This window comes from Pseudopipra pipra, chromosome 8, assembly GCF_036250125.1.
Source record: "Pseudopipra pipra isolate bDixPip1 chromosome 8, bDixPip1.hap1, whole genome shotgun sequence".
In the NCBI taxonomy this organism is placed as follows: domain Eukaryota; kingdom Metazoa; phylum Chordata; class Aves; order Passeriformes; family Pipridae; genus Pseudopipra; species Pseudopipra pipra.
The window spans coordinates 15,444,621-15,468,655 of record NC_087556.1 but is presented as its reverse complement, the minus strand read 5'-3'; the positions used below and the strand labels follow the sequence as shown (position 1 = coordinate 15,468,655).

The 24,035-nt window shown below is 37.1% G+C and overlaps 1 protein-coding gene across 2 annotated transcripts in view; it reads left to right on the top strand.

Annotated features, from left to right (window-relative positions):
- ADK (adenosine kinase) overlaps positions 1–24,035 on the top strand; it is a 277,174-nt gene that overhangs the window by 116,197 nt on the left and 136,942 nt on the right. For both annotated transcript variants that reach the window (XM_064663829.1, XM_064663830.1), the window contains exons 5-6: positions 9,199–9,371; positions 14,928–15,036. In XM_064663829.1, coding sequence (XP_064519899.1) covers positions 9,199–9,371; positions 14,928–15,036 — 282 coding nt within the window. The remainder of the gene's footprint in view (positions 1–9,198; positions 9,372–14,927; positions 15,037–24,035) is intronic.

Below are 24,035 nucleotides of genomic sequence, written 5' to 3'. Positions count from 1 at the left end.
CTGTAAATAATTACATGTGACTTCTGTAATACATTTTGTTAAAATAATAAAAAAATACTAAATTTTTCCCACGTGGAGATTATCTACCTTCTTCCTTCCCAGACCACCCTTCCTTTATGCCTTTGATGCAACATCTGGGCATGATGCATAATTATACTGAGGAATTTTGGAATCAGTGTCTTCCTTTAACTGCTAGGTAAACTTTTAAGGTTCAGATGCTGATGTGGAATCAGTTACTGTGGGTATGAGGTGTTGAAATCAACCATTAACTGAATAAAAATGGAGGTTATTTAGTAGTAGCTTAAAATTCTTTGAATCGTACTTTCTGTAGGCATGCTTGCAACTAGCCCTCCTTGCTTTTCTGACCAAAAAGATTGGGATTTAGAAATGGAAGGGTGAAGTACATTTTGCATTATTCACTACTTGTTGCTGTGGCAACATAGATGCATAATTTTAAGGGCAAGCATTTCTCAGCCTTTGGGGTAGATAGCATTTTATGTCTTTTTGCTATTTCAGATTGAGGAATGGGATTGTTTCATCATATTTTTATAATTAGCATATTCCCTTGAAATATAATGTATGTTATGTTTGTAAAATGTATCATAATTTATAAATTAGTAAAAAGAGTGATTTCTAATTGCTCTCAGGTGCCTTATAAATGAGAGATTTGCTATTACAACAAAAATTATAATCTGTATTACTAGAGCTTTGGTAAATAGTTTAATGCATTGGGAATTCTTGACAACAGATAGATGAAGACCTGCCACTTTAAAAACTCCCTTGCCTTAACTGCTTTCTAACTCCAGTAGTCAAAAGCTGTTAAGCTTTAAGTGCTCTGTCATATTTGTGGGCTTTTATAGCAAAGAGTAGAGCAGACAGCAGTGATGATGGAAAACGATGGTAGGTAGACTTAAAATACTCTAAAGCATAGAAACAATTGTATGTAATGCTTGGAATTGAAACCTTTTTGAATGAAATGATCAGCCATATGTGCCACCCTTATGGACCCTGTAAGAAGAAGAAAAGAAATGTACCCTCTTGCTAACTGTGCATGAAATTGCAGTGTTAGAAGAGATTGACCAGATGTTTCAATCTCAACAAATAGCTTGTTATGTGACTGAGTGAAAATCTCTCTGCTGCTTTGATCACATACACCTTAAAGGAAGAAGTAATTTAATAGAGGTTGTCGAAGTTCATCATTGTCAATAAACTTTGACTTGACCTTTGCCATCTGTTTTTGATACTGTTGCTGATAGAAGCTGATAGGCAGCTGTTTACAGTTTGTGCTTTATGAATTCTGTGCTGCCAGACAATGAAAGAAGTCTCTCCACTTGTGGATTTTTTGCTGCCCTTCTGAGTGTGGGTGTGTTCATTGAGACTGCACATCATCTAGCAGGGGAGTGAGGGTGACATATGCATGGGTTTTGAAAAGGAAGATTTGTTTTAATGTTATAGATGTGCAAAATCATGCGCAAAATATCCTAAAAACATCTCTTTGCTACAGCATCAACTCCACTTATAAATTATTATTTGAATACATATACAGTGGTTTACACTGGAGAATTTCAAGGCATTTTTAGAACTCTTATCAGTCTTCCCTGTATCTCTTTGAAGTCACAGGTAGAGTAGGCTGAGGCATAGTTAACAGTAGCATACAGCTGCCCAATGACTCTGTCTTACTAAACCCAAGTATGATGTTCCATTTTCATGTTGTTTATATCCTTCCATTAACAGCTTAGCACCACTGCTTCCAACCATAGAGGAATAAGACTTTTGTGTTGTACTTTACTTGATACTTTTCATTGTTTCACACACAGTGTTCAACAAGGAATTTAGTCTCTTCTTTTACTGATCAAGGTACTCTTACTCCTTACCTCATACAGAGCTTTGTAATATTGGCAAACTTTTTAATAAACAGTTGTGTACCCTGTGTACAGCTGCAGAAGAGTCCTAAGTAAACCTGCAATTCCTGCTGTTGTGATACCCTTCGTGTAACTTCGTTGGAGTGATGAAGAACTGGTGTGACCAACCCTGTTTTGTAGCTTTGTCACCTTCTACCTGGTTTTGAGAAGACTGCAAAAATGTTGGGGAAAGGGAGTGACACATCAGATCAAACAACGAGGTTGATGTATCAGGTCCTGCCCTTAAATGGGGAAGGGATACAAGGCCAGCAGTTGAGCAGTTGTGTGCCTTGTAAGGCCTTGCAGGAGACATTCTCCTTTGGTCTCAGATAACATAAACTGACCATCAGAAGAGAGGCTGCAGCACTTCAGGTATCTGAGGCAGAACTGTAGCATTATCAATACAGCATAAGAGTGTGATGGAGTAAAGAATTAGGTTCCAATATTTAAGGGTTACAATAAAAGAGAGCGTTAGCTTTTGACCACACTGAAACATTGGAATATGGCTAGACATGTTTAATTACAGAAAATACACTTGTATTTCCTTGTGCAGCAGGAAGCTTCCAAACTAGACTAAAAATAAAACAGCGGACAAGCAGATGAAGAGCAATGATAAGGAATAGGAAATGGAATACAGAAGAATAGCAGCACTGAAAATAGTTATTTGGACTATAGATTTCTTTAAGAGGCAGTTTGTTAACTTTGTGTTTTTAAATGTAGAAGTGAATGAAGTGCTGCTCCTGGATGATTAATGTTTTGATAGGCATCTTAGTTTGAAAAGCTGTAGTGAAACGCAACTTGTGGCACTACATTAAAACTGATAGATGTTCCTGTGCAGAGATTTGGTTAATACATGTTGAACCAAATGCTGATAAGATTTAGATATTGGTCTCAGTGCAAGGTTTTAGCTGGTCTTTTCCTTTAAAAAATATTATCACTTTTATCTCATTTGACTGGAAGTTGCTTGAGGGTGTTGTCATGCATTTTAACAATATCATTTCCTCATGCAAGATTTGGCAGCTTCAGCTAATGGTGGAAGAATTACTGCACAGGACATGGGGCTCCTTTTTGCAAGCCTGCTTTTATAAAGATAAGCTTATTTTTTCCTTTTCCCATTTTTTCTTATATGGCCATTATATGATAATAGCTGTTGCAATCTTTAGAAGTTGATCAATGAATATAAGAAAAAGGAGAACAGATTGCAAAGAGAAAAGATTGGAACAAACTGTAGCATCTCATCTGTTTTCCAAGGTCTTGCTGCTGTAATCTCATAACAATGTTTCTGGAGTTAGGTATCCTAGGTCTGCTTGGGATGGAGTTAATTTTTTTCATACAAGCCCATAGGGTTCTGTGGTTTAGGTCTGTCACCAAACCAGCGTTAGCACAGCAATATTGTAGCCATTGCTGAACGGGGCTTGCACAGCATCACGACTTTCTCTGGTTTTTTGCTCCGCTGTGCCCAGCAAGCAGACTACAGGGTGGGAAAGAGGTTGGGAAGGGTCACAGTCAGGACAGCTGACCAAAGAGATAATCCAGGCCACATGGAATATGGTCAGCAATAAAACTGCTGGGGGCAGGAAGGGAAAGGGGGCTTTTCCAAGTAGCCGTGGCTCAGAGAGTGGCTGGGCATCAATCTGCTGGTGGGAGGTGGTGAACGAATGTCTTTGCATCATTTCTTCTTGACCCTTGCATTTTTTTTTCACTGTTGCACTTCCAATTTTCTCCTTTATTCCCCAAGGAGAGAGGATTGAGAGAGTGACTGGTTGGAGGCTTAACTGCTGGCTGGGGTTAACCACTACAGTGGGGATTTTAAATGATATAGTGTGTGTAATGGCAATGGAATATTGCATTCCAGTTGAGCTTGAGGTGAATCATATCATTCACAAGAAATAAGTGAGCTCCCTTGGAACAGTGATACTAATGTCTTTTTTGGGTTGTTTTGCATATTGTCAGGTTTTTGTGTTTTTAAGATATATAATGATTTAACTTTTGATTGACCGTTTTCTTATTTTATCTGATCATCTAAGATGAGGTGTGATTTAATGTCTTTTAACATCTAAAATATTCCTAAAAATATTTGCAAGGGGTTTTAATGGACTGTGTATATAGTGGTGATTGAACACAACAGGGACACCATTGATCGAAGGGCACAACAGATTGGCAAATCCTTTTGAAAAGTATACGGACTCATTCTAAAATTTAGAACATAAAAATAAGAGACACTCCGTTCCTGTTTTGATTTATTAAAAAAAGCACTTCATGAGTAGTTGCTCACATTGTTTAGTTTAGATTTTAGCAAGCATGTTAAGTCTTAGCTAATTTTGGGTCTTTAGAGTCCTCTCCTCTCTGAGCTGCAATTTAAAATAAGATCAGATTTGACAGGTCATGCAGAGAAGAGTCCAGCTTCAAATAACACACTTTAAATGCACTTCAGATGTCTGTATTCAGTGTTAATGAGTTTTGAAGATCCTTCACTGTGAAGGGGCAGAATGCTTCCTGTTGTGTTGTCAGTTCCCAGGCATTTAGGATTCAAGTCTACGGCTGAAAACTTCGATGTGCAGAAGGTATGTCAGTCTGAGCAAAGCTTCCTATGCTTTGGTGGTGTTAGTTTAAGATGACTGACAGATGTGGAAATGCACTACTGGCTGCCACTTTTAAGATGAATTCAGGAGCTAAGGAGTTCAGACAGAGAACAATGTGGTAGTGAGTGTCTCCATCAGCCTCCTTGTTCCAGTTATCAGTGTTGTCCAGTTAGCAGTGGCACTTAGAGCAAAGCACAGAGTTGGAGTAAAGTGAAATAATTTCTGAAGGATCTTTGTTATAGTCAGAGGGCTCTAAAGCTGGTATCATCTATATGATGTTTCTTTTTTAAGTCTTATGGGATTGTGTACTGAGACCCAACAGTAGCAAACTCTTCTTTTACAGGGAAAGTGTCTTTGCAACTGGGCAGGTGAGATTAATTAATATGGTCCTCCTTTACAGCAGACTGTGGAGGAACAGCAAAGAAAAGTTTGGAATGAAGATCAAGTGCTCCTGTAAAGAAGCTAAATAGGATAAGCCTGGAAAATTCAAATCAAAGAACTCTCTCTTTAATTCTGTAAGACCACTGAGTTTCTTTCACATCATATAAAGGGCCATATTTTTTTTTTATTTTTTGGGTGTGAGGGACCAGTCAGGCAGCTCTGTCGTCTCATCTTGAATATCGTTCTGAAAAGACAGCCCTGAGTATCCAATCAAAGTCAAGTCACTTCGAGTGTTAAAAGTGCTTCTAGAAGTGCTTCTGTAACTTGGAAGAAAGGTTGTTTCCAAAAGCTGTTTTCTAATCAGACAGAAGTGGGAAATAGGTGTACCACATCTTCGAGTCTGAGGATGTGAAAGGGTGGGACATAGTTCACTCCAAGCAGTCTCACAAAGTCACAATTGAGTCTTCAGAAGTTTTTCTTGTTACCAAGTTTTCTTGGCATCTCAACATCTTGCAAGAAAAGATGATGCTGTTCCCTGCAATTACCACCCACTCCTGGGAACACAAAGGTTCTTACACTTCTCTGATAGCTAAAGCTTGCCAAAGAGTTCACCCTGTTAGCTCTGATCATCAAAAACCTCTTGAACAGATACTCCTACTACTGTGAGCCCAAGTTAGCCTCATGAAAATAAGGAGAGAAGCATTCTGTCACTCTTTACTGTGTCCTTGAGCAGCCAGGGTGCTGGCCTCTTTTGCAAGTGCTGGCCTCAGTATTTGATCATAAGAAATAATGCACCTGTAGTGATATGGTAATCTCAGATTATGTTTATTTTGAAACAGCTGAATTTTAACACAGAGTTATGCTAAAGACAAGATATAAAATTTTAAAAATAATAAAAATTATTATTTGCTTTACGTTTACCAGGATGCATACAACAAAAATGTAAGGAAAATGCAATCTGTTTAACTCAAGAGACCATGTGAAAGGTGTTCTGTTTCCCGTGCTCCTTTCTCTGTCACAGATGTTTATGGTGACTGAAAAGGTCAGGGCCTGTCCTTGTGTGTACCTGATGTTTAAGCTTCATTGACAGAAGAAAACTTTAGGATAGAGAAACACATTAGATTTCATAAACCACTCCAGGTTTTGAGTTTCCTTTGTGGTATCCCACTCCTGAGGCTGTCGTGTTCTTTCATGATAAGTTCCTGCTTTTGACACTTTTGTCTTTGGGCCATTAGCAGCCTCAAATTCCCTTGGGTGCTGGTGAGGATTCATGGTGTGGCCAGGTGCCAACCTCTCTTGACCAGACTGTCAATACAGTTCGTTAGTAGCTGCCTCTCTGCCTAGCCAAACCCTAGATAATTAACTCATTATGCTGGTTCCTGCTGAGCTGGGTCATTTTCCGTTTCTGTCTGGAGTCTTTTTCATTCAATTAAATCTTATATTCCACATAAATCTATAAAATGAATTTTCAGTTTATATAACCATATAGCTGGCATTAATGTGTGCAGTTTGTTATTGGCCTTCCCGTGGTATTGGCTATAATGCTGCATGACTGCTTCGTGATGATAAATGTCTTGTGATGACTGACTCCCATTCCCATTTAGAGTGTTGTAGCCAAAGTGTTGCTAATAACAATAGTGCATGAAGTAACCCAGAGAAGCCTGATTTTCTATATCAGGTTATTCAAACTTTAAATCCAATCCTGGAACAAAATTAAAAAAAAAAATCCTCAAGAGTCTGCCTTGAAAAGTGTGTTTTTTCACACATATGCAAAAGGTGCCTGCTGTGACTCATTCCACTCGGTGCAACCTCAGTGGTGTACCACAGAGATACTTCTAGTGTTCAGTTTCTTCAATTTTCTAATATACTGTCCAGTTTTGCTCTTACTAATATGTAGCCTTTTAGCTGAGGAAAGGAGGATCAGTTTGGAGGAGTTCTGCAACTCGCAACACCTCACCAGCATTATTGTGGGGATAAGAGCAGATAATTCCAAGAAGCTGGGAGTATTGGTAATGGGAGATCTGTGATGAGAGAATCTTTCCAGAAATACTGCTGAACTACTTTTCCATCTTCCTCAATTGCTATACTTAGCTCAGATGCTCAAACGAAAAGAATATCTATGTATTGGGAATATCTCCCCACCATATAATACCTGTGTTTCAAATAATCATGAGTATGAGTAGAACCACAACTGATGGAAGAAGTGGTCTGCACCATATACAGAGGTTCATCTCAAGAAATCCTAGATCATGACTTTTGATTCTCAAGTATACCTTGACATGAATTTAAAATAAGGATTGTGACAGCTTATATATGGCATGTATCACATCTGAATTCAAACTGAGCTGCTGCCAATAGCCAAAACTGTGATACTTGAAGAGAAATTCTTTTTTTTTTTTTTCAGAAATGTATGTGAAATATTACTTACTACCACTCCAAATATTGTCAAACTTTATATATAAAGTATGGAAAAGTTATGTCATTTGATGAAATGTTGTAAGCCTTAAGTGCAGTTTCAAGTCTTATGTTTTTTGAAGATTTGTTGTGGTTTTGTGCTTTGATGAATGTTTTTCATAGTGATCTCTGTTAATTCTTGTGAATTCTGACAGTAAGGCATGCTTGCATGGGACACAAGGCTTCAGTACTTCTGTTCTTATCTTGTTCCAGATTTGCTTACAGTAGGTCACAACAGTTTTTTAGTCTTGCTAAATAATCTGTTCTACTTAAGCACACCTCCATACATAAAAGAGAATTGTTCCTGAGACATCCTAAGTGAACACTGTGCAAATGTGTGTTATGTATGTGCAAACGTGTCAAATACAAGGGTATCATTGTATTCTTGTGTGAAATGTATCAATTCTCTTATTAGGTTTTTTTTTTTCTTTATATTATAGTGGTATGGAATGGATTAGGAGAGCATATGTAGTGTGCATTTCATGGATGAGAGATTGAACGCTGCCACCATCTGATGATACAATCTTTTTCTTCTTAAATTCTCTATATATTAAATTGCTGCAAGAAAGAGACCTTTCAACCTTTGTCCACCTTTGTCTTATTAATGAAGACTTTACATGACTGAAGAATTTTTCTTTTTTTCTTTTTTTTTTTTTTGTCTCTCTCTCTCTCTCTCTCCCCTCTGGAGCTGGAAGTAATAAAGTTGTGACTAAGTATGTATTTGCAACCTAGTTACTTGACCTTTCTACAACCCACAGCTACCACTAATGCTGCTTTGTAATGGAGACATTATCGTTTACTTAAATCTTGATTAGGAAACAATTATAAGTAGGATTTTAGTATAGCAGAAAATTGATGTAGTCTTTAATTCATACTATAGATTGAGGGGATAAGCTTCCTGACTGTAATTAGAGTGAATTATAATGACTTTAGTTGGTTGACTCACCACCAGCAGAGTAGAGCCTGTGATTGTTTCTTCACATTTATTTTTTTAGCTCACTCTTGATTTCACATTGCTGATAAGTGCTATTTTTTAACTTAGTACAAAATGGCATCATGTACAACATTTACAGCTGAATGATACATATTTTCTATTAATAAAAGAGGAGCTTTATGAAATAATCTGGCACTGTAGCAACACTGTGCAGCTACACTCTTCCTTTACAATTCAAGTGAGGGGACTGCTCTTAATGAAGTTGGAGATAGATACTTTCATGTGTGGTGGAGCAATATAAATGGAGAGCATTTCCCTTTTTGCATGTAATTAAATGGTAGACACAAATTATTATTTTCAGTACCATTTTAGTCTTTATATATATTCTGAATGTTACATAATGTTTCTTTTATGTGCTCTCTCTGTTTTTGTGGGATTTCTTTTGGTTTGTTTGGTTTTGTTGGATTGGTTTTTTTTGGGGGGGGGTGTTATTGTTGTTGGTTTGGGGGTTTTTTTGTGGGATATTTTTGTTTCTTTCTTTCTTTTGTATTTTCTACAATTTTTCTTTGAAGATACCACATGCTGCTTGATTGAATGTGAATGTAGGGGCGTCTGCCTTGAGCAAGGGAACCTCTTTTGAAATACCTTGTAAAAACATACTAATCTACTTTATTTGATAATGAACTACGTGATTTAGGTTTTACATTAGGTGTTAAATGCTCAGTGACATCATTAAAGGTAAATTTTTTATTCTTTGCTGCCCTTCCCTCCCTTGCTGTACTAAATTTTTTTTTACTTCAGGCATAGAAATGTTCGGTATGTCAAAATGTTCTGTAGGCACAGAGTGAAATATGGCAAGTGGAGAGAAAAAAATAGCAAAAATAATATACCAGGCATGTTAACTTTGTATTTGTTTGGTGGTTTTTTTTCTCCTGTCAATCTGCAGTGGATGATTCAGAGCCCTTACAAAGCTGCAACTTTCTTTGGGTGCATTGGCAAAGATAAATTTGGAGAGATCTTGAAGAAGAAGGCTGAGGAAGCTCATGTGGATGCCCATTATTATGAGCAGAGTGAACAACCAACAGGAACCTGTGCTGCCTGCATCACTAGTGATAACAGGTCAGAGACCTTTTAATATTTTCTGAAGATAAAAATGCAGTTGGCACAATGTGTGTCACCTGATTTGTTTGGAGTATCAGTCTTCAAAAATTGTGATTTGAATGAGAAAGAATTGGCTGGTTTTAGACAGCGTGGAACTGTCTAGACCGTAGTTTGGGCATGGCCAGTATTAATGTACTTTTAGAGAACAGCAGTTATATTATGGCCAAGAAGTGTGAGGTAATAATGTAGTAGTTCTTCCTGAACTTTATAGCTTCCAGTTACTCTGGAGAGAAAAAATATGTGGGAGACGAAAGATGGTTAATAAGTTTGTTTATGAAGCCTATGTGCAAGCTGATTGGCATGTAAGGCATATACTTGATTGGCAAATGAGACATATACTTCAAGTGATACTGTGTTTAATGAGGATAGGTGTCAGCATATAGCCAGATTGAAAGGGTTAATTCGATTTTATACAAGAGAAAGAAAAAAGGTTTTTTTCTTTTGCTGTTGCACTTGTTGAGAAGGTCATCTAATACCTGTAATTCCGTATATCTTACATTTTAAGAATTTCTTCTGAATTTGTCTGTCATATTTCCAATCTACACTATTTTCTATGCATTTATCTTGAGCATGGCCTTTGTTTTCTTCTTTCACCCTCAACCCCCAAGACTTGAATTTGTGTTCTATTTCTTGGCCGATTACCTTCTGATGATTTTTAAAGGTTTCAAAGCCAGACAGCCTTATTCCTGAGATATTACCAGCACTCATCAACTCTCCCTGATTTCTGCCAATATCTAATTTTTCTGATACCAGATACTGAATCAATAATGAAAATGGTATCAGCTACCTTGAAGAATATTTTCTTGTTGGCTCAGAATAAGATCAAAATAGCTGTCATTATCCTTTTTGATTTCCCTCTGTGGCTTTCAATACCCTCACAAAGGATGGAGGTTGCACAAGCTCTCTGGACAAACTGTTTAAATGTTTGATCACTCTTCATGGGAGAAATTATTTTAATGATACCCAGTTGTAATATTCCTTCCTCCAGCTTGTGTCTGTTCCTCCTTGTGTTCAAGAATAGTCTGGCTCCATTTTCTCTGTAAACTTTCATTTGATATTTGAAAAAGCAGGAAGGTCTCTCCATAGGTACCTGTTCTTAAGGTTCATCCAAGCCTTTCTGCATTTGTTAAGTGTTCCAGCTCTCTAATAATCTGGATGGCCCACTGCTGGACTCACTGCATTATGTCAGTGTCTTCCTTATAATGGAAAGCTCAAAGCTGGGCACAGAACTCCAGATAAGGTCTGGGTCCCAGCACAGAGGTTTTCCTCTGTTCTGGATATATAACTTCCTTTGTCCTCCTGGCTGCACACTTGCTCATATAGACCAGAATTAACCTTCTCTGTGCACTGCACTGCTGACTCTTATTCCAAGCCTGGTCCACCAGTATCTCCAGGTCCTTCTCTGGAAAACTGTGTGGTATCCTGTCAGCATTCAGCCTATATTGTTGTGTGGGATTTATTACATCCTAGTTGCATGACTTCGCATTTACCTTCAAATTTTCTGCCAGCCTAATTCTCCAGGCTGTTGAAGATCCGCTGCATGACAGACAGCCCTGTCCTCCAGCTTATCAACCTGTCCCTCCCAATTTATTGTCATACATAGTGTCTTACTCTGAGGAATAAATGTACATATTCAATGGAGGAAGGAAGTTCATTCATCTTCATCTGGAGTTTTGACATTAATTATGTCTACAGACTTCCCCCTTCATCTCCAAGATTCATATTCAGTTTTTCAAAGAGAAAAAAAGCAATAAAGATGTTTTTGGTCTGTGATTCTCTTCAGTCACATTGTGTCTGTGTATGCATCCTGTAACAAGCACCATTTTCTAGATAACATGATGGGAAACTAAAGTCAAGATTGTCAATAGGCATATAAAATGAATCAGGAAAAACATGTGCATCTCAATGGAATTTGAAAGTTTAGGTAAATTTGCATATAAAAATATCTGCAAATACCTCTTTAACTTATTAAGCAGTATTTTTTATTTGCTAACATAAAACATAATGTCATATATTTTTGTGCAAGTATTAGTGGCTTCATCTCAATCGATGCTTTAGAGTGTGCTTGAGAGTGGCAGAGTCAAACTCCTTGGGAGGCATTAAAAATAGGGGAAGGTTGCTGCTAAAGACTTTATTGTGCAGTTGCTCTTCTTCTAGTGAGAGCAAATGTTTTCTCAGTCTTTAATTACCTTCTGATTGTTTCTTGGGTTTAGCATTTTCTATATTTGTAAGAATCCCTTCAACCTGGCCCCAGTTGATAACTCTGTTTATTGATTAATGTCTTGTCCCAGCGAGGTACTTGCTAACTCTGGGTAATTCAGCTCTCTCGTCTCTCTTGGAGGATCTGGCTAATAGCATTCCTGTTTTCCCCAGAAAGTGGCTATGTATATTTGTATTCCAGATGCCCTTATGTGAATGTTTCTTATTTCTACAAACTATCTAGCTTTTTGTAGGACAGGGTTCTTTAGCTGATGCGTGATTACCACCTGAATTCTCTACTTTAGCAATACCAGTATGCTTTATTTTCTCAGAGCTTTCCAAGAAAATCCTAACACATGATTAAACTCTAAGTAGGACCTACATTCTGTCATAGTCTGTGACTTTGATTTCTGTGTTCTGCTTAGAAATACCCACATGCACAGTGTCTCCATTAAGCTGTTTCAATTGAAGCACTCTGGCTGTCTCCAATTACTGTGTTTCATTGAAAAAATATCTACCTTGTCTGTGTCCCACATGTTGAATGTAGTGCTGTCAGACTTACAGTTTTAATTTGGAAAAGCTTGGTGCTTTGTCGTCAGTGTAGCAATCTTTTATTACTCATATGTGCAGAGCATCTCTACAGTTGGATGTAGCCACATAGAACTGGGTTTACAGTTGCAGGGGCATGTGATAAGTGAAAGGAAACATATAGAAAGTATTTGCTCAGTTTTCTGGAACATAATTGCTTTTTACTTAGCAACATACATAGACAGACAAGATTTTTTTCCCAGCTATGCCCTCAATGGATATTTAAGGTTTGCCAAAACTGAAAGATTTCATTTGCTTTTAATTTTAAATTTGATTTACAGAAAATTACCACAGTTATGCACATGTTTTTCTTGGATTTACTTGGTTCTCCAGTGGGTTTCTTGTCATTGAAATGATAACACTCATCAAGAATGAAACTTCTTGTCTGGTTACTTGTAATACTACAGAGACTTGGACTATTTGTTCATAAATATTTTTCTTTTTTTATTAATTTCCAAATTCACATTAGTTCTTTTTGCCTTAAGGCTTTAGAATTAAGGAGATAAACCCCAAGACTGTTCCTGGGATGAAATGACAAAGAACAGTATTTTTTATATATTCAGAAAAAGTCCAACTTTGTTTTAATCTTTATATACTTAGAATAATAAACTCACAGAATATGCTGAGTTGGAAGAGACCCATCAGGATCATCGAGTCCAGCTCCTGGCTCTGCATAGGACACCTTAAGAGTCACACCATGTGCCTGAGAGTGTTTCCAAATGCTTCTTGGACTCTGTCAGTCTTGGTGCTGTGACCATTTCCTTGGGGAGCCTATTCCCGCCCAGTCACCCTCCAGGTGAAAAATTTTTTCCTCATATCCAACCTAAACCTCCCCTGACTCAGCTTCAGGCCATTTCCTCAAGTCCTGTCACTGGTCACAAGAGTGAACAGATTGGTGCCTGCCCCTCCTCTTCCCCTCACGAGGAAGTTGTAACTGCAATGAGGTCTCCCCTCAGTCTCCTCTTCTTCAGGCTGAACAGACCAAGTGACCTCAGCTGCTCCTCATACGCCTTCCCCTCAAGGCCCTTCACCATCTTCACTGCTCTCCTTTGGACACTCTCTAATAGCTTAATGTCTTTCTTACATTGTGGTGCCCAAAACTGCCACAATATTCAAAGTGAAGCCACCCCAGTGCAGAGCAGAGCAGGACAATCCCCTCCCTTGACCGACTGACGATGCTTTGCCTGATGCCCCCCAGGACAGGGTTGGCCCTCCTGGCTGCCAGGGCACTGCTGACTCATATTCAACTTGCTGTCAGGACCCCCAGGTCCCTTTCCATGGCACTGCTTTCCAGCATCTCATTCCCCAGTCTGTATGAACATCCACAGTTGCCCCATCCCAGGTGCAGAATCCGGCACTTTCCCTTGGTGAACTTCATATGGTTGGTGATTGTCCAGTCTCCTGATTTGTTGAGGTCTCTCTGCAGGGCCTCCCTGCCTTCAAGGGAGTCAGCAGCTTCTCCCAATTTAGTGTGTTGGCAAACTTACTTAGTATTCCTTCAAGTCTCTTTAACTTGCAGGTATGGTCAGTGATGAGTGCTTCTGGAAGTTTACAGGGAGAGTTGGTTGATAAGAAATTCTTTTGGTATTTTGCTTGTTTTTATTGAAAAAATTTGCAAGAATTCCTGGTTTACTAACCTCCTAACACCTATAATCTGGCTGATGTAGTTAAATATCACAAAACAGTGATGTGTTAATGTTAAAGGGGCATCCTTTGACATTAAATCTTGACAATTATATTTAAAACTCTGTAGGCCAGCATGGAAATATCTCTTTCCCCAACTTCCTTTCTCTAAATATTGCATGTTATTAAACATTCTCATAATAAAATCGCACTGAAGAATTTGGTCATGGTAGCCAGAGTGGAGAGCTAGTGCATAACCTTATGTCTTTTTTATGACCTGTTTTTAGGAGTACATCTGTAAGTTTTGTGTGTTTCATAAGGCTGAATTGAGTGAGTGAAGAAGATGATTTAAAATAGAATGTAAGAGGCAATATGATACAAGTATTTTTGTTCTTGCTAATGGAAGTTGTGTCCTACAGCTTGTGTTATAACTTGTTAGGAAAGAAGGAAGTACAAATGAGTTTTTGGTAGTTTTCCAATAATACACAGCTAAGCCAAAGTTTTTTTTAACAGTTCATCATTTAAAAGTAGCAACATGACCCTTTTTTATTTGCTAAAGGAAAATATGAATGTAATGGGGGAAAAAAAACCAAACAAGCCTCTTTTTAAATAATATAACTATTCATTGGAAAATTATAAGAGCAAGACTTACATATCCATCAACTTTTTGCTTCTTGTGAGGGAAAATAGCTTTCAGAATATAAACTGGAGTAGCTACTTTTCTTTAGGTGTTAGGTACTAGAGGAGTTTTAATGAAAATCTGCAGATGCTAAACTGCATGGAGGGATTTGATCACAGAATGCAACAAAGGCTGTTTCACAGCAAAAGAAGGCACCTGAACAGTGTAATACTGATAGGTTACATAAACTTTATAGCTGAATTTAAAATACATTAATATATGATTTAAATTTGAATTCTATTTAATCTATTATTTAAATATATTATTTAATTATTATGAAATGCTCAAAGTATGTGTGGTTTATGGTGCTCTTTGTTAATTGCTTTTATGTTCCTTAGGATCTTTGAGAAATTATGTTCTTTGTGAGAAATTGCAGTAGTATTATTTCCAGAGGATCTAATCTCTGGGTTTTTAATCGCTTTCAGGTCTCTCGTAGCTAACCTCGCTGCTGCTAATTGCTATAAGAAGGAAAAGCACCTTGATTTGGAGAAGAACTGGAAGTTGGTGGAAAAGGCCAAAGTTTATTATATAGCAGTAAGTTCAGCCTCTTTCAAATTGCTCAAATGTTTGTTACTATATGGTGAGGTTTAAGCAATGAGTATGTCTGTTGCATGTGGCTTAGGATGATTTCTTAGGAAGACAGGGAAAGAAAATGACTGCTTCGATTTCAACATAGTTTGATTTCTTCAAATTTAGATGTACTAATGTAGAAGTATGTTTTAGTTGTGTGCTCTCTTAAATTAGTGGGAAAAATCATAAGAACTAAACATTTTCAAAGCTTTTGTAGTAGTGCATCAAATTTACATTTCACATTTTCTAGTAAATTGTTGTGAAGGATGCACAAATTATGTAGAAAAACACTATTAGCATAATTATTCACTGCAAACAGTTTGAGCTTATTTGTGTGAACAATCTTAATTGCTATTTATTCCATAGTAATTACTATGGCACCTTATAACTCAATATTTCAGAAACAATGATTGTGACAAATCTCTTGAATGTGGGCGGTGGGGCAAACTGATTTTAATGATGAAATCTTACTTCTTGAATAAAGGGGTCTTGAGGATGGAGCATTAGTAGATTCACAATTGGTATTCTTTTTTTACCATCCAGGATGAATCAAGCCAAAGTAATGTATTTGTGTAGATTACATTTTGACTTAATAGTATCGGTGAATTTGTTTTCGTCTTGCAAGCAAGCTGATATGACTGATCAAAATTAACAAACATAAAACATCTACGACAGATTAAAACCTCATAACAGGCATGTAATATATGGATTCTGTATGACAGCTGCTTCCATTCCGCTACCTGAGCTATGTGGGAACAGCTGGTAAGAAGTGTAAAAAATTGATTATCCAGGAGGAACAAGTTCATTGAAAATACAGTTATTTCTTTTAGGTAGTGTTAATGTCTCCTACAGCCTGTTAGTGTGCACTGCTGTAGGCTTTACATGGTTGTTATTGATTCTTGTGTATGGCCAGGACTGCCCCTTTATAAAACTGTCAGAAAATACTTCTGACCTTCTCAGTGTACAATGAAAATACATCCCACTGCTATGACCATATGTTTGTGCTGTGGTTAAAAAAATACGTAGGTGTGTTGTCTACTAATTTTTTATTTGGTTTTTTCAAGTGTTCTGAGCTCTTTATTTTCCAAATGCAATTCTTGGGAATTAATGCTGTTGGCTGAATGAAAGGCTAAGAGTACAGTTTAAATAAAGGGGAAAAATGACAAATATTACCAAAAGTGATACCACACTGTTTGGTTTTTGGGTTTGTTTTTTTAATTTTACTGTGCTTACCAATGAAGCTTCCAATACACAATTTAGAAAAATTAAAGTTAGTGGAGATGCTTTAGGAAAAGTGGGAAATATTACATGAGGTGATAAACAGGTTTGTATTTTTTAAGGCATAACCTTCATCTTATTTTAGTTGTGAAGTCATTCCTCTGTGTTCAGTTAGTTTGATCACTTAAATTTTGACGAGGTGATTCACTACAGTGATTTTCGTATATATTAGAAGCTGTTCTTCAGATGCCAGTTCTGCGACATCCAAGCTTTGACTAAGAGACAAAGAATTATTGTACTAAAATGAAAATAAACCCAAGATGTGTGTATGATAATGGATAGCTAAATAACATTGAAGTGCTAATAAATTTTATTAGATATTTGTAAAATTAATTCAGATTAGGGAAACATATGATTGCAGGAGGATGTGCTGGGTAAAGAGCCTTGTTCACACGTGTAACAAAAGCATTCGAGGATGATCTAAGAGATTTCTAGGATAGTATTATCACTTCAGTTTACAGATTGCATGTGTAACTTTACTTAAGGAAAGGAGACAACGTGTAGAACTGTACATGGTTCCTCATGCTACAGTGTGTTCATGCCCTTTTCTTTCATTTAGCTTCTTTACTTGTGGGTTTGTAGCAATTTAACGAAATTGCTACAAATTAAACGAAACCATGTAGTGAGCAATTACCGCTCCTGAGGTAGAGGGTAGCTCTCCAAGTCATTAATTTGTCTACTGTTGTATGTCTTCACTTTAGTCTTATTACCTTCCTTGACTTTGCACTGGGCATATGTTGCTTTTCATTTCCTTCTTTCTATCCAACTGTCACCTATTTCTTGGATTGCATTAGAGTGTATGTCAGTGACAGATACTTACTCTGGAAATCCGTGTCCTGAGATTATCAAACAATCTATTTTCTTGGCAGAGCAGGGCAGTTGTTGCTTTAGGACAGGTCTCTGATATCCTGTGGTCATCTGTATGTGCTTCATAGAAGAGATAATATGCTTTTCAATGCAGCATTCAGCAGAATGGTCCTCAGATGAAACTTAGCTCTGAAATCTAATCAATTCACAGAGGGAGGAGTAGGTACAAAGGAAAAGATAGTGAAGCCGTGACAGAACCCTTAAAGACAACTTCTGTTACCGTGAATGAACACAATACATTTATTTTAGCCATCTGGTAATCAGATCTGGCAGACAAATTAGAGAAAGACTAGCAGAGAATAGGACCCTGTAAATCACGGATAGAAGCAAAATGCAGAGGCTGCCCCAGCTTTCTCAAAGATGGTAAACTTTAGAAGTGTATCTTAATCTTTTTAAATTACTCTATTTTGTATCATTTAGGATAGGTTACATGTACTGTCAAACTCTATGCAATTTCTTTCTCTTCCCCAGATATAATTCCTATACTTGCAGTAATTTATACAGTTGACATCGTATCTTCCAGTCTGTCATATTCATTTCACTGTGGATCAGCTAGCTGTGCTGCTGGTGTCTGATTAGAATTCACTGTGAGGGATTTTATTTGGTTCCTACTGGGGCTAGAAAATGTCTCTTCCTCAGATGCTTCCCTTATTTCACAATAAGTTGAAAGTTATGATAGCACTAAGCACTGTCATTTAGTCTCTGGAATTGTGAATGGGACACAACCTGAGATGAAAATAATCATAAACTGGGGGAGGAATAGGCATGGCTCTGTTAATTTTTTTCTTTTTCTCTCTTTCTCTGAGTCTGTGCTTGCTTTCAGAACTTGCACTTTAGAAATCTTATGTGTTAGAGTTACATCCTACAAACTTGGGTGATAAAACTCCGTGTTTGTGCACCTTGTTGTCTTGTTTTCAGAGGCATTTAATAAACTGATGGTAGTACTGGATTTATGCAGACATCTCTAAGAATTCTCTAACATGTATTGTGTCGTGGGATTTTTGTATTGTTTTTTGGGTCTGGTCAATGTCTAACACCAACTGAAATCTATGGGAGTTGCTGGTGTTCAGTTCCTTTAACATTGCACACAAACATTTTGACACTGTTAATGCAACTTGCATTAATTATATTGTTTAACTATTAATTAACTATAGCTATGAATTTTCATATTTTAGTAAGGCCCAGAATGCAAAGATATTTTTATTGTCAGTGGTTTTGCTAAAAAAAAAACTGCTAGTAAGAGTTACTTAGGAGAGCAGGAAAACTGAGGAGAATTTTAGTTGTCATTTGACTCCAGTGGGCATATCTGTGTTACTGTATATGTGTAAGAAATTTTGCACTTGTTCTTTGACAATGGGAAGAAAATGGAAAAGGAGAAAATGCTTTCCTTCATTAAAAGCTGCACTTATGAAATCTTAACCGTGACAATTGATATACTCAGCTTGCTCATACAGACAGCTGAATTTTAACTTTCTCCCTGAATTTGAACATGATTGTTAGAAGTATGGTGCTTCCCAGATATGTGTTTTCTCATGTTCCGGTTAGCCATCCTTATTTCTGCCGATTATTTAGTTTTACTCAGTTTGTTCCTCAGTCCAACACCTGCACCCATTTAATGTGGATGGAACACTGTCATGTGATGCTCATATTACCTTGGTGCTGAAGTAATGTATGTCTTCTTTAAAGTTCCTTCTGTGTTTCAGTTGGGTTTTTGTCCTAGGCACTTCCCTTCACTAAGCATATGAAATGGTGGGGTTGACTGCAGTCAGCTTCCCAGTCTGTAGTAACTTGAGTCTTAGCTTAGAATGGATCCGTTCATCAGCTTCCAAAACCCAAACAGATCTTCTTTTAATGAAATGCTTGTCTCTTTCCTGTACAAAGGAAAATCTTAGAATGTTATTTAGGGACTGTATTTGAATTTGTGTTTTGTGAATATAATTTATAAACTGGAAAAGTTAGTGCTATAAGTGGTATCTCTCAAAACTTTTCTCTTTAGTGTCTGCATAGACTGCTTTGCCATTTCCTGCTGAAAGCACTGCTGATGCTGAAGCTTTTTTGTAGCTCTAAGGCTTATTTCTAAGCAGCTGAATTTTGGGTTATTCACTTTGAGAACTGCCATACAACCTTTTATTAAGAGAAGATAACACTTTCATTCAGTCAGCTTTGCATGGGCTGTTGTTATTTCATAATCCTTAAAAGTGTAAACTGTTTTCTTCTTCTACTTCCATGTAGCAGATAATGGAGGTTTCTCAGTGGTGATGCCCTTCAGTTGTACCACACTGAGTATAAAATTTTCTAATGCTGCCTAAATTTGTTCGCCCACAGTTGAATTACATTCAGCACCTTCAGCATCTTTTGTGCTTTCAAAGTGAATGTCAAGTGTATTTTGATAATGACAATTCTGATCAAGACCAGGAATTCTGATCTTAGGCTGAGTTTTGAGTAGGAAATGTCATTTGTTGCACCATGTCATAACAAACCCAATGTAACCTACCTGTCTGCTAGAGGAGAAGTTTTTAAAACCCCAACCACTCTGGTATGCTTCAACAAATACTGTGGTATTTTTATATTTATTTTCTTTTAATGCCTAAGTGCTTGTCTGAGCAGAGAGATACTGTGGTAGTGTAGTGGGCTTGATGGAGGAATTATCTGATTTCAACATGAGTCTGTCAAAACATAAGCTTAATGTCAACAGTGTGTAGCAAAGCTTAAATAACATTCTACAGTATTTTACATAGGGTTTGGCTATTCTACTCAAGAAAAAGTGCTGATTATTATAACAATGTAAGTATAAATGAAATTTCTTTTGTACTGTCTCCTCCTTTCAGAGCCATATTCAGTGATGGCATTTTTATTGTAATTTACTGCCATGTTAAGTATAATAATTTACAATGGATTGTGATAGGTTTTTTCCTTTGAGATGTGCTAGGTCTGTGTGTGCATCACAGGAAACAAGAAACTGGAAGGAAGCAAAATATTCCCAAAAAGGACATTTGTTTGAATAACTCCACAATAGCTTTTTTCCCATTGATAACTTTTGCCATAGTGCTCTGGCATCAGTGTGCCATTTGACATGCAAAACTACTTCTCACAATAATGAATAGGTTTTATGGCCAGGAAAACACCTTTCTGAATATGTTAACCATAGAGAAGAAGATGCAGCTAGCAACAGTTAGTTGTGGCCTTTTTTGATGGCCTGGGATAACATTTCCTTCCTGAAACCCACCATCTTGAGCCACTGTGTTTTCTGGAAGTTACAGCGAAATTGGGATGCATTTGCTGTGGAGAGATGATAGACTCTGTATCTAACCAGGAAGCAAATCTGCCGTTTACTGCCTTTCAAAACAAATATGGGGGAAAAAAAACTTTCTCTCTCATAAATGCAGAAATCCTCAGCTTTATTTCTTTGATTAAAATGCAAAACCAAAAAAGCTTTCTCTAAACTGGCACCAGCAGATGTTATGTCATCCTGTGATATATTTAGGATGTGGTGTGCATTATGCCACCATCTAAGGTATAACTTCTCAAGCGTAAACAATTTTCTCAAGTAACTTACATGTAAAAGTGAATTAGAAGCTTTTTTCTTATTTTTTTGTGGTGAAGTTTGGTCCTCAAGATGTCACTCTTTGAAGATGAAAGCTTTGTACTTTATGCAGAAAAATGCATCATCAACTTTTAAGAAAAGTTGTACCTCCTGTTTCTGTAAGAAAAAAATTAATGAGAATCTGTCTAACATTGTAAAAATATTTATTTCTAAATGTTCACCTCTATATTATTAATTGAATTTTTAATATGAAGAATATATGTTTCTTTATCAATCATTCTCCTCCTATCCCACCAGTAGCCTTTAAATTGCAGATATGCTTCTTCAGCACAGTAATTAGTGAAGTTCAGTCATCGCTCCTTTTATCATGTGATTTTGGGGTGTTTTTTTAGAAGAATGCATTATTAGAACACTTACACAGCCAGTCTAGCTGCAACAGCCAGGCGGCAATAGCAGTGCCATTTTTCACAAAGAAAATGTTGAACAGGAGCCAAATGTTTGGTGGCAGAGTCTGTTGCTAGGAAATCAAGTTCCTGAGGCGATTAATGACAAAGCAAGCAATAACAAGAAGGCAGAATTACAGATTTAAAAGAGAGGGAGAAAAAAAAGTGGTTGGTGTTATAATTACCCAAAGAAATCCGTACTCATTAAATTGGCTGTTTTTATGATTGACTTTAATTGGAGGTTAGCTCAGATATTTAGCTCCTTTCCCACCCCTTTAAACACACACATGCACATAATCTGTAGAACTGCAGACTTGTTTTTCTAAGCATTGAGAGGAGCTTGCCCTGTAATTTGATCCCCACTGACAGATGCATTTTCTATGCTGCCATTTTGAATTAACCTATTGTGCAACAATTTTCCTCAGCTCTGTTGAATAAAACATCAAGTCTTATTACCTCAGATGGATTTGATAGAGTAAAAGAATGTACTTCTAGCTGAAGTAGACTATTTGCAATGAGTTCAGTGATTTGAACTCTGCCAACAAGCCCCAATAATTTGTGATGTATACTTAAAGAATGAAAGAGAGAAGAGCCACGTGGGGGGTCTTTTTGGCTGTATGAAGTTCAAACACAAACCTCAGAGTAATATTGTTGTTTGTGCTAAGGTTATTCCCCAAGATCAAACCTTTTTAGATAAAGCATGTTAACTGAGATTTTTTACTATTAAGCAGATTGAGTTTGAACTGTAGATTCTCTTATCCCCAGTGGTTATCCAAACTGTCAGGCTGCTGTGGGATTAGAAAAATAAAAATAAATCCCCCTCTCCCAGAAACCCCAACAGTTGGATTTTACCTCCGAGACTTCTTTTGTGAAGAGAAATTTTCCCTTGTAAAGTTAAACTGAAATAAACGATGTTTTAAAATTATTTTAAATTCCAAATAATTTGTATTCTGTGGCAAGGGGAGAACAGGCTTTCACCTTATTCACTTTCCTGCCCAATTAGAAAACCTTATTCAGTTGGTTCAACAAAATTTTGGCACAGAAATCGGGAGGCAACTGACCCTGACATTTAAATCCTGTCATGTTTCATCGCTCATATTCAAGACAGTATTCCTTACTTGGAGCAAGTGATAAGTGAGAAAATAACCTTTTACAGGACCTGTAAGTGAACAGACAGAAGTTAACTACAAAAGCTAAATGGTGCCCCAGCTCTCCGAATTCCTAATCAAACAGTGAAACAATGCAACTGCGCGTATTCTGACCAACAATACCCACATTACTAATCAGATGCCAATGCCAAGCTGTCTGCTTTGTTAAATACCCAGGTTCCCTGAGGCAAGAAGACAGCTGCTATAACTACTATGAAATTTGGTAGCTCAATCTATTTTTGCTACCCTTGGGCTATCAAGCTACTGTTAATTCAGACCACCCCAATTGGTACACTTTAGGGATTTTTTTTTCAAAGTGTTTGTAATTAAAATGATAAAACATCATTATTACTCCGAAGATGTTGTGTGCGCTTTGATTTGACAGATACCTACAGAGATAAACCCAGCATGTAATTTTCATTGACATAATGGTTGTGATTGCATTACCCTTTTAAAAGTATATTGCTTTTTAAAGGGGGGGGTGGGGAGAGGAGGGAGAGGGCATGCTTTTATTTCATTAATAGAATATGTAAATCTGTTGAAATACTAAATCAGTCTCTTGGTTGCAAGCTACTTGTCTGCAGAGGCTGGATTGGGCTTTGTAGCAGGCTGGGGAACGCTGAGAAGTGGCACTCACCAGGGACAGGGACCTGCTGTGCCACCTGCAGCTCACTGCCAGACCTCTGCTCCCAGGTGCCTCTGCCTTTAGGGACACTGAGTCTCAGATCACATGTAAAGTCTGGGCAGACTTAACACACTTATTTAAATGTAAATTAAAAAGGGAAGACTTCATACTCTTAAGTGGTGAGGTGAGTCAATTGGAAGGGAAATTTTCACTGTAGGTCCCTTTGCATGTCAGGCTTTATTAGATGCTCTCCTTGTGAGAGCATAAGAATTTTGTCTGTTACCATGTCAACTTTCTTAGAGCAAAATCTCTCAACTGAAGCACCATCAAATCAAGGCATTAGAAGCTCTGAAACAATATTGGTTCTATCTTGAATTATTTTTTGTTTCAGTACTTCTCTGATAACGTTTTAGAAGAATTGTTAAATTAAGACTGTTCTAAAGGCTAAAATTTGGAATTTGTGAATTTTTCTAATTTGAGTTAACGTATTTGTTTTGGTTGCTGTCTACCAACATTTACAATAAATTGGTAGTCGCCACTCTGTGTACAGTTGATTGAAATGTGGGGTTCCTCCCTTCTTCTAAAGGACTTGATCTTCCTTACATGAGGAAATGTAATAGTCTGCATAACTCTGGAATATATATTCTTTGTGTCTGTGTTATCAACTGTTACATTAAAAAACCACATATAAATATTGCAGCAATTGTGCTCTGTTTTACATAAAGAAGGTTCATTTCAGTAAAAAGTGTGCAAGTGTGTAACTTGAGAGCTGAGTTAAGCTATTTGTAGTAGCCCACTACTTGGTCTGAAGTGAAAATTATAGTTTCATTTATTGTTTACTCTTGTGATAGGGACAGTGCAGTTGTTTAAATAAAAATTTTTATTTTTTTTAAAAAGAGTTATGAAGAATGAATTGCTTTGAAATGAGCACTCTGAAATGATTGCTTTTGGGCTTGATATTTCAAAGCCAGTAGCTTTTGTACTAAAATTATAGAATGTTAAAATATGAATGCACATAATGCAAGGGGATTCATATATACTGCTTCTTAGCTCAAAAC